Source organism: Coturnix japonica, chromosome 18, assembly GCF_001577835.2.
Source record: "Coturnix japonica isolate 7356 chromosome 18, Coturnix japonica 2.1, whole genome shotgun sequence".
NCBI lineage: Eukaryota > Metazoa > Chordata > Aves > Galliformes > Phasianidae > Coturnix > Coturnix japonica.
In genome coordinates, this window is record NC_029533.1 from 4,671,236 (window position 1) to 4,685,663 (window position 14,428).

Sequence of the window (14,428 nt, forward strand, 5' to 3'; positions counted from 1 at the left end):
CACTGCTGGCAGTGGGTGGGGGTGGGGCAGGGAGCAGGGCTGGCCCCACTGTGCAGACATTGGGGGGGTGTCAGTGGCACCGGAACCCCCATTGCTTTCAATGGGGTGCTTCAGTGGGGGTGCTTCCCTACATCCACAGTGCTGGGACCTCTGCAGCTGAGCTCCCACCCCTCCAGCCTCATTATTGCCATCACCTTGATTAAGCTTTGATAGAGCCCAGGATTCACGACAACAAGAAGCACCGGAGGGCACCATGAAGCCTTCCTGGCTGGAGCCTGGGAGAGGCAGCAGCAATGCCTGCACCTCACTCATGCCATAAGCATCACAGCTGATGCTGCTCCATGGCCACCTCATACACCCCAACCACTTTGCACAGAGCTCCCTTCATTAATTCCTCCATGCTCCACCCATGGGGCAGCTCCCCAGAGCTGCACCCACCATGGATGCTTTGGTGCTGATCGTGGTGGATCAGACCATAAGGCAGCAATCAAACCATGCAATAAAAAGCAAGGTGCTCTCATTTCAAGGCCTGCCTCCTGCAAAGGGGAGGTGTGGGGCCGGGGATGCTCCAGGATAGAGAGCAAAGGAACTTCTCCTAGAGGATCTGCACACAGAATTTGCTGAATGTGGGATTGCAGAGCATCCACCTGTGCAAACTTCATCCTGCATTGGAATGCAATGCTTCTTGTTTCTTTGTGGCTCACCATTCAGAGACACAGGGACACCATCACAACGACACAGCTGCCCTGGGAGCTTAAATTGGGTGGAGATAAGGAAAGGCAAACGTTCCTGAAAGTTCAAGGTGGATGAAGCCAGCAGGAGCCTTGAGCTGCACAGTGCAAACCCTCAGTAAAACACATGGGGACAGCAGCCCCACTCACCCCCACCCATACAGACACAGGTGAGCAGTGCTGGGCTCAGCCCATTCCCCCTTTGATGCTTTCCCCTTCTCCCAGAGCATCATGCAGGATCAGAGGTGACAACAGCCACGTGCTTCCCCAACCTCACTGTGTCTGGGGCTCTTGCTTTATCAGTTTTTATCCCGTGTAATATTCATCACGCTGGTTTATTTATGGGCCCCCTCTTCGGGAAGGTATTTTTCAGGGCTGGTGAATAAAACATGAGCCTGTGCTGCTTGTCAGAGCGAGCGCGGCTCCTCTGATGTCAGCCTGACGAACGGCCTTTGGTTTTCTCCAACGACTGCACTTTGAGAGAAATTTATTTGTATTTGGGTTCACGTTGCTTGGGAAGATGCAAACGCTTTTCCCTCCAGAATAAATGAAAACTTCAGCTGCGCAACAGCAGCGAGGCGGCAGCAGGACGGGCACTGAGCATTGCAAGCAAAGCCCCATTGCAAGCAACCCCCTGCTGCAAGCAAAGCCCCATTGCAAGCAACCCCCTGCTGCAAGCAAAGCCCCATTGCAAGCAACCCCGGCACCACGCAGCATCCCCCAGGAGGTGCTGAGCATCCCAGGATGGTGGTGCATGGAGAGCACAAGGACCCGGTGCTGCACCATGGGCAAAGCCTTCCCTTCACCGGTTAAGGAACGCCTGGCTGTAACCCAAAACTCCTATTAACAAATCAAACTATAAAACCAACAGAAGCAGCCGGGAGATTTCCCTCCATCATCTGTTAATTTATAGGGTTAGTGGTGTCAGCAGTTGGAAAGGAGCAGAATTCTATCAAAGAGGCACTAAAACCCGACGCCGCGCGCTTTAAAACAATCACAAACGCTCATTGGAGAGGACTGCTCCGGCCATCACTCCTTGGTGTTTAATTATTAACATCCCAGACAAACTAGTGATATTCCACCGAAGAGAAGGAGAAGCAATCAGAGATAAAAATGAGCTGGAGTATCGTCAGTCATCCCAGGGAATATACTGCACAAATCTCACTGGAGCTGCTATGCTCCTCTCCGCTCCTCTCCCCTCCTTGCTGTTCGGTTTTCCTTATCTAGCAGGAAATAAGGGCCAAGTTTTCTCGCTGCTTCATCTCGATTCAGTCGGCTTTATATCTCGCAAGCACATCCGCAGATTGCTCTGCTTCTTTATTTGTTCATTAAGGCTTCAATAAAAGAATGTTATAAAAATGCCCCTTTTTTTTTGTTGTTAATTGCAATTTCTGTTTTAATATGCAAGCAGTGCTGGCTCTCCTCAGAGACTCCCTGTGCCTCTCTGTAAATACCGCATCTGCTTCGCCTCACATCAGATCCCTCTCAGCCTCCTCTTCCCCATGAGAACAGCCCCAGGGCTCTCAGCCTTTCTTCTTATGGGAGATGCTACAGGCCCCACCATCTCTGCACCCTCTAATGGGCTCTGCAGCAGTTCTACCTGGAACTGGGGGGGCCAGCATGGTGGTCAGTGCTCCAGATGTACCCTCTCTATGGCAGAGAAGAGGGGAAAACCTCCCAGCCCTGCTGGCCACTCTCAGTTCAATGCACCCCAAGGAACCATTGGTCTTCTTGACCACAGGGCATGCTGCAGGCTCATGCTGGCCAACTGTTGGTCAACCATTGGCCACCTGGACCCCCAGTTTCCTCTTTGTAGAGCTCCTTTCCAGCAGCTCAGCCCCCAGCCTGTACTGATGCATGCAGTTATTCCTCCCCAGGTGTAAGACTCTACACTTGCCCTTGTTGAACCTCATCAGGTTCCCCTTGGCTCAACTCTCAGCCTGCCCAGCTCTTGCTGAATGGCAGCACAGCCTTCTGGGGTGTCAGCCACTCTTCCATCAGTAAACTTGTGGAGGGTGCACTCCATCCCTTCATACAGGTCAATGATGAAGATGCTGACCAAGACTGAACCAGCACCAACCCCAGGGATCACTTCTAGCCAGGTTCCTCTGCACAGCCAGGGTGGATGTCTGGCTGGGAGCACACTGCAGGCTGCCAGTGCCCCATCAAACATGGGGTCACCCCACAGGGATCACACTGTGACCCAGCAGGGCCACCCCATGCCTGCTTGCAGCAGACTGCAGGTGGCTCAGCCCTGGGCTGCTCCAGGCTTTATGGAGCGCAGCATTACCGCAGTCCCCAGCGCTTTAAGAGACCCTATTATCCCTTGCCTGTAGCTTCACACCGTATAAGTCAGCTTGCTCCAATATCTCCCACACACATCCACAGCAGCCCACAGTCGCAATGCTCAGATCCCAAAGCCCACCTTGCAGGGCTTGATGCACAGCACGGGAGGCAGAAGGATCCCAAAGCTGCAGCACTCCCTCCCCACAGCACTTGGAGGAGGGGGGTTCCCCTTCCCAAAGCCAGAGAGCAGTTCAGAACATGCTGAAGCTGCAACCCAAGCTCCCAGTGCGGCAGCGCAGGGACCCTGAGGGGAGCACAGCACAGCGGATGCTCACTTGCAAGAGCAGCACTCAGTTGCTGGCAGCAGCAGGAACCTGCTTGTGTTGAAACTCTGACTTCTGGAGTGAGAACAGCTCCTGCCAGGGCTGCTGCAGCAGCAGAAAGAAGGCAGAAATTAGCTTGGCATAACAGCATCCAGCAGCCTCCCAGTCAGCAGTAACACCGACTTTCTGGTTGCTAATTCTGGATGATGGAACTGCGCAAAGCTTAAGATTTCTTTATGCCATCATTTTTCACCCTCAAAGGAAAAAAAAGAAGAAGACGAAGAAAATCCAAGAAAATGTTGGGCTCTTGTGGCATATGCCTGTTTTGGAAGTAAAGCTGCTCTCGTATATTATATTGTTCTGGTACCGCATCACAATCTATCAACGTCGGAGTCCCCAGAGCACGAGAAATCAAAACATCATGAATAAAGTGCAACTTTAAAACTCCAGCAGTCTGACAGCGTTAGGCTGAGCCTCCTAACATGCGGTGCTGTATTGATGCTCTCCCCTAATAAAGTCAATGCTGGCCTAGCTTCGCTGCCTACAGCGCATTTGCTCAATTAGAGGAGAACAAATAAGGCAACAAGCCAAGATGGTGGTAAACGCCGCGCAGAGCTGAGCCTGGAGCTCAGCAGTCACAGTGCTGCTCTGAAGCTGCTCTGCAGGACCACCCTGTGGGGTCTGCAGGGCCGAGCACCCACCTGTGCTGGTGTTATCTACAGCTGCACTGGCTCTGCAGATCCTTCTCCCTGGCCACTGCTTGCCAGGAAGGGGATGCAAAGAGATGCAAGCTTAGCTCAGGTTTTTGCTGCTGATCTGCCCATCCTTGTGGAAGCGCTGGGCAAGAGGCACCTAAGACCCTTTTGCACCAACACTGCTGCTGTGCACAGAGCACACAGGCTCGGCCCCAGCCTGCCAACCCCTCCATGCAGTGCTTGCCCCAGGTAGTCCTCATAGGGCTCCTTGTGCCATCCCAGCACACAGCATCCCTGGCACAGCCCAGGTGGATCCTCCCATTGTCCTCAGCTCCAACAGGCACCCGTGCTGCCATAGGCAGCTGTGTTTCTGTGCCCTCACGCAGCGTTCCTGGCTCTCGGTTTGCATTTTTCAAAGGCAATTAGAACAGCCTGAGCTGCAAAATATGTCAGCGATGGCTCAAGAGACCAGGCAGCGCAGGGACTCGCGCTTTCACACCTTTTCTGCTGCTCAGAAAAAAGCCCTCACAGGTGCAGAAGGAGAACACAATGAGAGGACAGAGCAGCTGGTGGGTTAACGCCTGATTCACCCATACAGCCCCAGGGAGCCACCAGGAAGGCTCCCATTGCCTCGGGTGGAAACGTGCTCTGCAGCATCACCAGAGTGGGAGCACACTCTGCCCCATGCACCCAAAGGGATGTGCTATTCCTGCTGTGTTCCACCTTACCCTATTGCTTCCCAGAACCAATGGGTCCCCATCCCCTCACTGCCATCTGTGTAGGCACCGGGCACTGCCATGTGGAGCACAGCGAGGAACCCAAAGGAGAACTTGCCCTGCCAAGAAGAGTGAGAGGGAGAGCCAGAAGATGTGGGCAGGCTTAGGGTGGGAGAGCTGGGAGCACAGTTAATGGGATGGAGCTGGGAAGGGCAGTGCAGGGAACAGCAGGAAATATGGGCACACAGAGCAAAAGCTGCAGCAGGTCTGAAGGCGAGCCAGGCAGATGGCAAGGCAAGGAACAAAGAGATGGCAACAGGAATGAAGGGAGGGAGGAGAGGCCACATCAGGGCTCCCAGGGACAGGAGAGCTGGTTCCACCTGCACTTTGGGCACAACCTGCTGTGTTCCTTCTCTTCCACCAGCTCTAAATTCCAACCTGAACCTCAGGGCTTCCACCCAGCCACCTCCTGCAGCGTGAGGACAGATGATGGCACCTCTGCTTATATCATGCGGTGATCATCCCCTGCATTACACACAGCAAGTACAAAGAAATATCAGGGTGTGCAAAGGCACCAGGGGGGTAGTGGGGGGTTAAACTGCCCTGCTTTAAGGCAAACCTGCTCTTAGACCCAGGACACAGGGCTGCCTCCTGCATTAACACCATCAGGGCTGTGCAGACACCACCCGAACTCATTGCTCAGGGAGTGATGCTCACACCATAGCACTCCTTGCAGCTGCCTGCACAACTTATTCCTGTCCCCCCCCTCCCAGCACGTCTCATCACAGTCCTGTGAAGTCCCCCCCGCCCCATTTGCCCTTTTGCTGGGAACGAGCGGGAGCACCAGTACAGCAGAAGGATTTAATTGCATGTCAAAATTAAATCTCTTTTGATGAAGAACAATTCAACTCCGGCTCTGCCTAATCAAATTAACAAAGTCTTTTTTGATTTTCAATTATCTTCTTCACTGGAACACTTTATCCGACGCTCCTGCGCTCCAGCCGACAAGCCCCGACTAACAATGAAGGTGTTTGCTGCACTTCACCAGCACGCGGTGACCACCAGAGCCCTCCTCCATCTGCCTCCATGCAACCAACCAGGGAAACACGTACTTCTCAGTGCCCTTTTCTCCCCCCAGCTGCACTGTTACAGATACGGATGGAGCTCTCCCCCCCTCTACCAGAGCCCAGGGAGCTGCAGGAGGTTGATGATGCCCCAGTCCCAGCACCCAACAAAGGCAAATCCTGCACCCACTGCAGCAACCCCACACCAGCAGAGCTGTGCACACCACAGGCACCGGAGTTGTTCCCAGCTCCCTGCAGCTGGAGAGGAACATTAAGCTGTGATGGCAAGACAAAATGTATTAGATGATGCTAATTTAATTAAAACAACGCGACACTGGCTAAATGAGCAAGCGAAGGAGAACACCTATTTGCACCAAGGGCATGCACACAGCAGCATGGGGACGCTGCGAGGCCCTGTGGCTGCAGGACTGTGGTTCACAGGACAGGAGCTCACCCCCTGCCCTATTGCATGGGCTCAGTATGCACTGAACATGCAGATCTCTTGGCTCATCTTCCACCTGCAGCCTCCTCCCAGCCCCGGGCAGCACACTGGGTAACCTCCAGCAATGCTCCCAAACACAGCCATGGCAGTAATCCCACTGCAAGGTCTCTGGGGCAGGGAATGGGTTTCCATTTACAGCTTCCACTGCATTTACCAGCAGCCAAATAGAGCTGTGCTTTCTCCCAGCAGTGCTGGGGGGACACCACATGCACGCAGCCCTTCTTCCAACCCCTGCCAACCCGAGGTTGCATCCTGCCGAGCCAGCTCCAACCCTGCTGCAGCAGCCACAGCCGCCTGAGCACAGCTTTATTGCCTTTTCGCTTTATTAAGCTGTTTTCCACGGAAACCATCTTAATTTGGATCGATCTGCAGTTCAGCAGCGCACCTTCCTGCGGGCTCACTGCAGGTTCACCCCATCTCCCCCATCCTCCAGCATAAAAACGGGCCCCGCGACTTCAGCAGCGCAGGATGCAGAGTGGGATGCTGCGGCTTCGCACCCGACGCTCCCGGGGGATCTCAGCGCTGCGGGGCCGGAGGGATTTCCGAGCCTCACCACCACCACCCCCAGCTCCTCCTGTCTCCACGGGCTACAGCTGCCACCTGCCGGCAATGCGGCCCCACCGTCGGGGCTCTGCGCTCCGCATTCGTCGTCCTCCCCGCATATGTGAGTGTTGGAGGGGGGTCCCGGTGCCACGTCCCCGCCCCGTGGATCACGGCGTGGCACCGGACACCCCACAAAGCTCCCCGTCCCCCACATCCCATCCCCTGAGCGAACAGATTGCGAGGCAGAAGGACAGCCCGGATAACCGTGCGGGTGCCAGATGCCTTCTGCAACACTGAGCGGCATAAGAGCGCACCCTGGTTTCAGGGTCCTGCCTACCTTGATGGCGAGCTGAGCTGCGGGGCCAGCACTATTGTCCCTGTCCCTCCTGCAGCCATCTGTATGGCAAAGGGTGAGCTGAGGGACGCCACTCCTCAGGATGCTGGTTGTTTCCAAAGAGAATATGTCATTCCCTTCGTTCCCTCTTCGTGGATGGAGGGACGGGTGCCCACTCCCGGGTCTCTCCTGTTCCATTCCCTTTTGTGCATTTTCCAAAGAGGGGTTGATCACATCCTGGCAGATGCTGGGAGCAGACGCCTAATGGAGGCCATCTGCCACATTTCACAGGGAAAATTATTCAAACTCACTAGGACTTTAATTTAATCAGCTGGCACTGAAGTGGGCACTGGGCTTTCATGTGAGCAGGTGTGAGCGCAAATCAGCAAAGGCAAGGAAAAGCATTTCATCTCCATTCACTTCGCCCACAGCAGAGGAGCTGCTGTGCCTTCCCCAGCAGTCTGCACCAGTGCAAAGGCACCGCACGCTCTGGTGCATGCAGTTACCCTCAGGAAGAGATAACAACGCATCTGCCACAGACAGGAATGAATCCAGCACAGCTCCTGTAAGAAGCAGGGCAGTGCCCCAGGTGCTGCTCTCCCCTCACTGGGCCACAGCCGTCCCACCATGGCTGCTCCATGCACACAGACATGGAACAGGTTTGTGCCATCACCTCCCTTCTACCAACTTCCATCCCAGCACACCAGGACCCGGCTTAGCTGGAAAAGCCAATGAAATTGGGCAGAGAGAGAACCGGGATAACTTGGCAGCTGCTCACATTGAGTTTACACCTTCTTTGCCAGTGTGGAAAGAAACAAACGACCTGTGAAGGGAGCGGAGTGCAGTGATTCATTACCCCTGATGTGTGATGATGGCTTAATTATTTTTCTAACTGGGGAGAGACGCTTTCTGACAGCAGGTGCAAATTAATTCTCCACTGTTTTAAGGAGTGATCGGCCCAGGACAAGCGGAAAACTGGAAAACCTAATTAAATCTGGAGCTGGGTGGAATAAATGGAGCGGGGAGTTTGTTTGCACGGTGCTGATGGATATTAACGATTGGTGGTGAAGCACCGGGGCTCCCCGGCAGGAACACGGAGCTGTCAGGGGCTTCACGAACTCTGACACCTTTGGGCAGGAGGGGCTACGAAATACGGCCCGCAGATGGAGAAAGGCCTGAGGGGAGGGGATGGACCCGGTGGGATGCGGGACCGGGAGCTCCGGAGCGCACCGGGCAGCTCCAGCGCTCCGCCTCCGCCCGACGTTCCCGCAGCCCCCGAGCACCTGAAGGGCTTTGCCACGGGGGGGAGCAGCCTCGGGCTGCCGGGGAACATCGCGGGCTCCGACGTCGGAGAGGAAGGAGGTGATGCTGAGGAGTTACCATAGAAACAGGACTTATCCATCCCTGCAGCTCCAATGGGCGGCTCAGCACGGCCCCCTGCAGCCCCCTCCTCTGCCCCGCAGGGTTGGGGGAGGTCATATCCCCCCCTACCCCGCTGCTGCACACACCTCTGCCCGGGGGCTTCTGCTCCCCTGCACTGCCACATGCAAGGGAGCACAGGACACTGCTCCCATCCCACTGCTAGGCTGCAAAGCCCTGCAGAGCTGTGGCAGAACTTGAGGGTCCCACCAGCACACCCGGCCCCATATTGCACATAGACAGAGCAGTGCAGCAGCACCAACACCACAGCATTACACACAGCTCAGGCACAGACACCACTGTGTGGCAGCTCTGCCAGCACCCGTGGCTCCAGCATGAGCTCCCCCCCAGCCCCCAGGGGTGCTGCTGCCCAAGGAGCCGGAGCTACCTGCAGCTCTGCCCCACACCTGAGCACCAGCAGCGCTGGGAAAAGAGCCCTAATTGCTTTTTGTTTTGCTGTTTCTCCCATCATTAAATCCCTTCTTCATCCCTAATAGTTTGGGATTATATGAAGGTTAATATGTTTCAGGTTCCACACAACTACAGCTAATTAACAAACAGTCCCCTCAATTCCCTTTAATGCCTACACATGTAATGTGATCACTGCAATTACCTGCTTCCCAAAGCCATTAGAAACCTCAGAAAATTAGCTGGAATAGGTGATAATAACCTTCCTTTATTGGTGCACACAAGGAGAGCTCCCAGGGCAGCACCCCCAGCCATCCCCAGGTGAGCTGTGCAGCTGGAAGGGGCTGTGTCCATGCAGCTGCTGGGGGTCAGGCTCAGCACTGCTGCTGGGGAGCATCACACCCAGCTCTGCCTTATGTCTATGAAAAGAAGGCTGTAATCAAGCAAACCCCTTCACACACACCTCCTGGATGCTCAGGGTACCCTCAGGTGAGCAAGCAGAGTTCTGCTCCCAAGGGATGTCCTCCCTGGTGACATGGGCAGCATAGAGCTGGAACCCGAGGGATGTATCTCAGAAGTACCTGGGGATAGGGATGGGGTTAGAGCTACTCAGCATCAACCTGGGGACAGGGATGGGGAGGGGACACAAGGGAACAGGACAGCCCCTCTCCAGATCCATCCATTGAGAAGCTGTGCCCTCTGCAGACCCTGTATGGACCAGGATCAGCCTGCCCCATGGGACAGCCCTCCCCCAGCCCTGCCTGGGGAGCTGATCTGCTCCCGCAGCAATCAACACCGCTCACTCCAACCACTCCATGGCTGCTCCAGGGAGCCACAGAGGGCCAGACCCAGCGCCAAGGAACGCAATGAGCTCTCAGCAAATTGCTCCATCTCTCTATTAGCCCTCGTTAAAAGAAAAAACCCATCCCCATCAGGCGAGCCTCAATTTCCAGCTACCGCATCCTGCAACGCTCGCGCCTGCCAGATTAAAGAGCTCTCTAACAATCAGCATCTCTGCTCCACCGGTTACACTGCAGAGGTGATGCACACTTTCTCTCTAGAGTTTGCAGACCAGAAGCACTGTTGGCTGCAGGGCCCTTCCTCAGCCCCAGCATCCTCCCTATGTGCCCAGAGCACCCTCCAGCGATGGGCTCCCGTGCAAAGAGCTCCTTCTGAATGTAAATTGGGAACAGCCTCGCAGCACCGGAGGAAAATCACTGTAAACAAAATCTCAGTTGCTGTGGAAACCAGTAAAAATAGATTCCCCACGCTCCCCCTTTTGTGCCGGGTATTATACAGCTGGTCTCCTTCATTCCGCATTATTATTACTTTTTAATTATGAATAATTTCCTCCTTTCTATAGGAAGACGGAGTAAAAAAAAAAAAAAGCAGAACTTTCCCAAACGAAGGGCCTTTAGGACACATTTCGATATGCAAATGAAGGCAAACACGCATTCTGTTGTGTTTACGCCACAGGGTAAAAATCCTCCTGCATTAACTCTTTCCATTCCACATCCCCCCCCATCCCTTCAGTGTAAGGGGAGGTGGGCACTGCCCCACTGTCCTGCTGCAGGATCTGCTCTCTGAGCAGCACAGAGATGAGGCTTTGCAATACCATGTGAGCACAGTCCCCATCCAGAGCCTGACTTGGTGCTATTTGCATCACCAGGAGGATGCTCATCCATAGGGATACAGGCAGAACTCAGCACGGTGAGCTCCTGGCAGCAGCTCCTTCCCAGCGGAAGGAATGGAGCAGCCTGGCCTCAGACCACAGCACAAATTGCACACAGCAGTGAAGGAGCAGATGGACGGTGCTGGGGGAGCATCCCGGTGCCTGCAGAGCTGATGTCCTGCCCGCTCACCCGCTGCTCGTGCTTCCCCCCATCCCGCAGGGCTGTGGCTGCCCGCCCACAGCTCTGCCAGCTCGGGGGTTTGGGGAGCACAAAGCATGCGGGTGGGCTGCGGAACATGCATCTGTCTGCCTGCCTGTGAGATAAGGAGCTGTGCAAGCACACATCCCACCGCCCCCCAATTGGTTTGGGACCCCAAAACCAATTTCCTCCCCAAGAAGGAGCTGGAGCCAGTGGATACAGGGAGTGCAACTTTGAGAAAGTCAACTGTACCCCATTACCCAACACTATAAGCAAAGCAGAGACCTTCCCCTGCAGGAGAGAGGGACAATTTACACACAATAAGACCAACAAGCCCCAAAACTCTGTATTGCCAAAAGGGCATCTGTCCCAGCGCTGAGCATTGCTTCCCTCCACTGTGCATTGGATGGAGTCAGCCCCCTCAGACCCCACATCCACATGGGGCACAGGTGATGGAGAATCCCCCATGGACTGGAGCTGCTCCTGTTATTAACAACCATCCCAAAGACTTAAAAGCACTTTGTTGGTAGTCAGAATTTGCCTGGTTCTCAGCCCCTGGATCTCATTACGTCTCTTTGCTGCTAAATCAGAGAGCTCACAGAAATCTCTTGATCACAGCTCAGCGCTGCTGATGTCGCACGGCTGCCTCTCAGACTTTTGCTGGATGAAAGTTCACCCCCCCCCCCCCCCCCGTCACATCCCGCTTCCAGACCAAGAAACACTTCTCCACACACCCCCATTTCAACACCATCTTTCCAGCACAGACTCCAAGAGCAGCCTCAGTGTTCCAAACACAGCAAAGAGCCACAGCAGCCCCCAAATTGCCAGCATTCATTCCCCCCATGCATGCACATTACTCACCCCACCAGCTCCACAGCAACTAGCGGATTCCAGCCACAGCAATGCAACACCAGGCTTCAGCAACCTGTCTCCAGGTGCCAGGAAGGGAAATGCTTACAAAGAACAAGCACTCCCCCCCACCCCAAGCTCCTGCTTTACAGCAGGAAGGTCCCACCCCTGGGCAGCCAATGAGCTGCACATGGGCCAAGGGCACAGGTGAAGCAATCGCCACCCCAGCACTGTTTCCTGCACTCCCAGCGCGTCCAGCTCTCAGCTTGGCTCTAGTCAAAAAAGCACGTGGAAGAGGGAAGGATGGAAACTGCAGATGCCCTGAAGGCACTCGGTGCTCACCTCAGGGCTCAGCAGAGCACAGACATGGGGTGCATTGCTGCGCTGCACCCAGCACCCATAGGGTGACACAGAGCCCCCAAGGTGCAGTCAGGGGGACCCAACTTTCTGCTCCAGCCATTCCTGCATCCTCCTCCAACTCACAGCAATTACACTCGCATTCTGCTAGACAAATAGATTTTACAAGCCCTCAGTTAAATGCGGATAATTACAGCTGCCTGCACCAGGGGACAGCCCTGCCCGGGCTCAGGAGAAGGAACCACATCCCGGCTCTGCTAATGCTGTAAATTAGCACAGAGCGTCCCAATGGCAGCAGAGCAATTATCAGAGATCCCCCCCCCCCTTCCCTTCCTGCTCCCCCTCCCCCAATCTGTGTGTGTGTTTCCAGGCATATGCTGCTGTTAATGGGGCTTCTGTCACTTCAGCTGCTGGCGGAGATTATTTTATCTTGGGAACCTCTTCCCATGTCGGAGCGCAGACTTCCAGCTCTAAATCATCACTGGGAGAACACACAGGTAAAGGGGAATGCAGAGGGAGGCAGCAATTCCTGCAGCACTGCTGGGAAGGGCATGGCAGCAATGGGCAGCCCAGAGTGAGGGGTCTGCCAGCACTGAGCCCACAGAGCCCTGCAGGATACATTGAGCCCCCTCATACACACATACACACCTTGGGGCACATCCCCCTGCAGCCCAACAGAGAAAAACAGGTGATGCAAAGGGAAACTGCTGCATTTTTCCTGATGCTCCATCACAGCACAGCCTCCCAGCCTGACACCCCTGGGCCCCCATCACGGCCCTGCTGCCATGCAGTGTATGGGGTGGGCACCCACCCGTGCTTAGGGGAGCTCCTAGCAAAAGGAGCTTGACTGCTTGGCTGCTGCTGAGAAGCCTTGACGTTCCTGAAATATCACCTCCCCCTGGGCAGCTCCTTGTGCAGGGCTTGGGATGCACCAGAGCATCACTGCCATGTAGGTCAGAGCACGGTGCCTCCAGGAAAAGGGTTTTCCTCCTGAGCTGGTACTCAGAGGGGGACCACAGTAAGGCATGATGCTGGGGTGGGAGTGGAAATGGGATTTAAACACTGCTGGGACCTGGGCTGGAGATAAGCTGCCTTCGCTGGAGGCTCTTTGTGGTCCTCAGAGCAGCACATCTGCATCAAAAAGCAACCGCAGAATTTGGAGCAGTGGGGGAGTGTGTCTGGGCAACCAATATACACATCATGAATGCAGCACGGGGCACGGGCAGGTCCTCACTGATACAACCCTGTGACCCTGCAAGGACTGCACTGCCAAGGACCCTGCACAGCCCCACTGTCTGCAGGGATCCCAGCTCCTCCCTGTAACCCCCTCGGCTACAGCAGAGCAGGACCTGTAGCAGAAGCCTGTGTGTCCCCTGCATCTCTGGGGTAACCAGGGCTCCATGCTCTGCGTGCAGCCAGAGTAGCAGAGAAATGCCACACTCACAAAGGGCTGAGCCCCCAAAGGAGGAAAAGATCAGCTCTGGGACTGGCAGAGGGATGGGATGGGATGGGATGGGATGGGATGGGATGGGATGGGATGGGATGGGATGGGATGGGATGGGATGGTGCAGTGGTGAGGCCAACCAGCCCCATGCTCCTGCAGATCTCAGTGTCCAGCACACGCGCATCTCTCCCCCGCTGTGTCACAATGATTGAGTGCCGGATGCAGGCACCGTAATGGTTTCATCAACTTAGCTACTTTTTATGAGAAATTTGTTCCAATCCGTCCACTTTCCCATGGTGCTGTCACTTTAACAGATGCCAGACCAGAAAGAATAATCATCGTGATAGGAAAACTTAGCGCTGGAGCGAGCAGCTTCCCAGGGAGGGGGCAGAGGGTGGGCAAGGGCTGATGTCTGCAGGAGCCCTCACCAGCTCAGAGCTCAACCTGCCACTGTCAGAGATGCTCCTGTGCCCTCTTCCACCCTGATGGGAAATAACTACTTGCACACAGGACATGGCTGAGGATAAGAACATTCCCTCCGCCTCAGGAAGCCCCCCTCTCTCCCACACCTCCAGTGCCTATTTCAGTCCCAACTCCTCTCCCCTCCCAGCCCTGAGCTCCCCACACAGCTCTGCTCTGCCGTCCCACCCGCAGCCCTCCCTCTCCCCGCTCCCACGCTCTGTGCAGCACTCAATTATGCCCCAGAGCACTCTGTCACTTACTCCTTCCACCCACAACTTTGCCAATTAACTCCGGCGCTCGCCTGCTACCGCCCTGACTGTGCTCACCAAGGAACAGCCGCCTGCAGCACGTGGAGCCATGGGGAGGGCTGGGCAATAAACCCAACTGTGGGGCAGACATTCCCATCCTGGGGTCTCCCTGCAGC

The 14,428-nt window shown here is 55.2% G+C and overlaps 1 protein-coding gene across 12 annotated transcripts in view; it reads right to left on the reverse strand.

The window, feature by feature from the left end:
• The window catches only part of RBFOX3 (RNA binding fox-1 homolog 3), a 106,432-nt gene that overhangs the window by 36,790 nt on the left and 55,214 nt on the right, over positions 1 to 14,428 (reverse strand). For 2 of the 12 annotated variants that reach the window (XM_015879976.2, XM_032448352.1), the window contains exon 1: positions 11,754 to 11,849. The exons of 6 other annotated variants lie outside the window; for them this stretch is intronic. Coding sequence is in view for 2 of the 6 variants with exons in the window: in XM_015879967.2 (XP_015735453.1) it covers positions 7,198 to 7,256 (59 nt within the window). In the remaining 4 variants the exon portion in view is untranslated. Of the gene's footprint in view, positions 1 to 7,197; positions 7,316 to 11,753; positions 11,850 to 14,428 lie in introns of those variants that run through there. 4 more of the 12 variants (XM_015879974.2, XM_015879972.2, XM_015879967.2 and 1 more) reach the window with 4 other exon arrangements.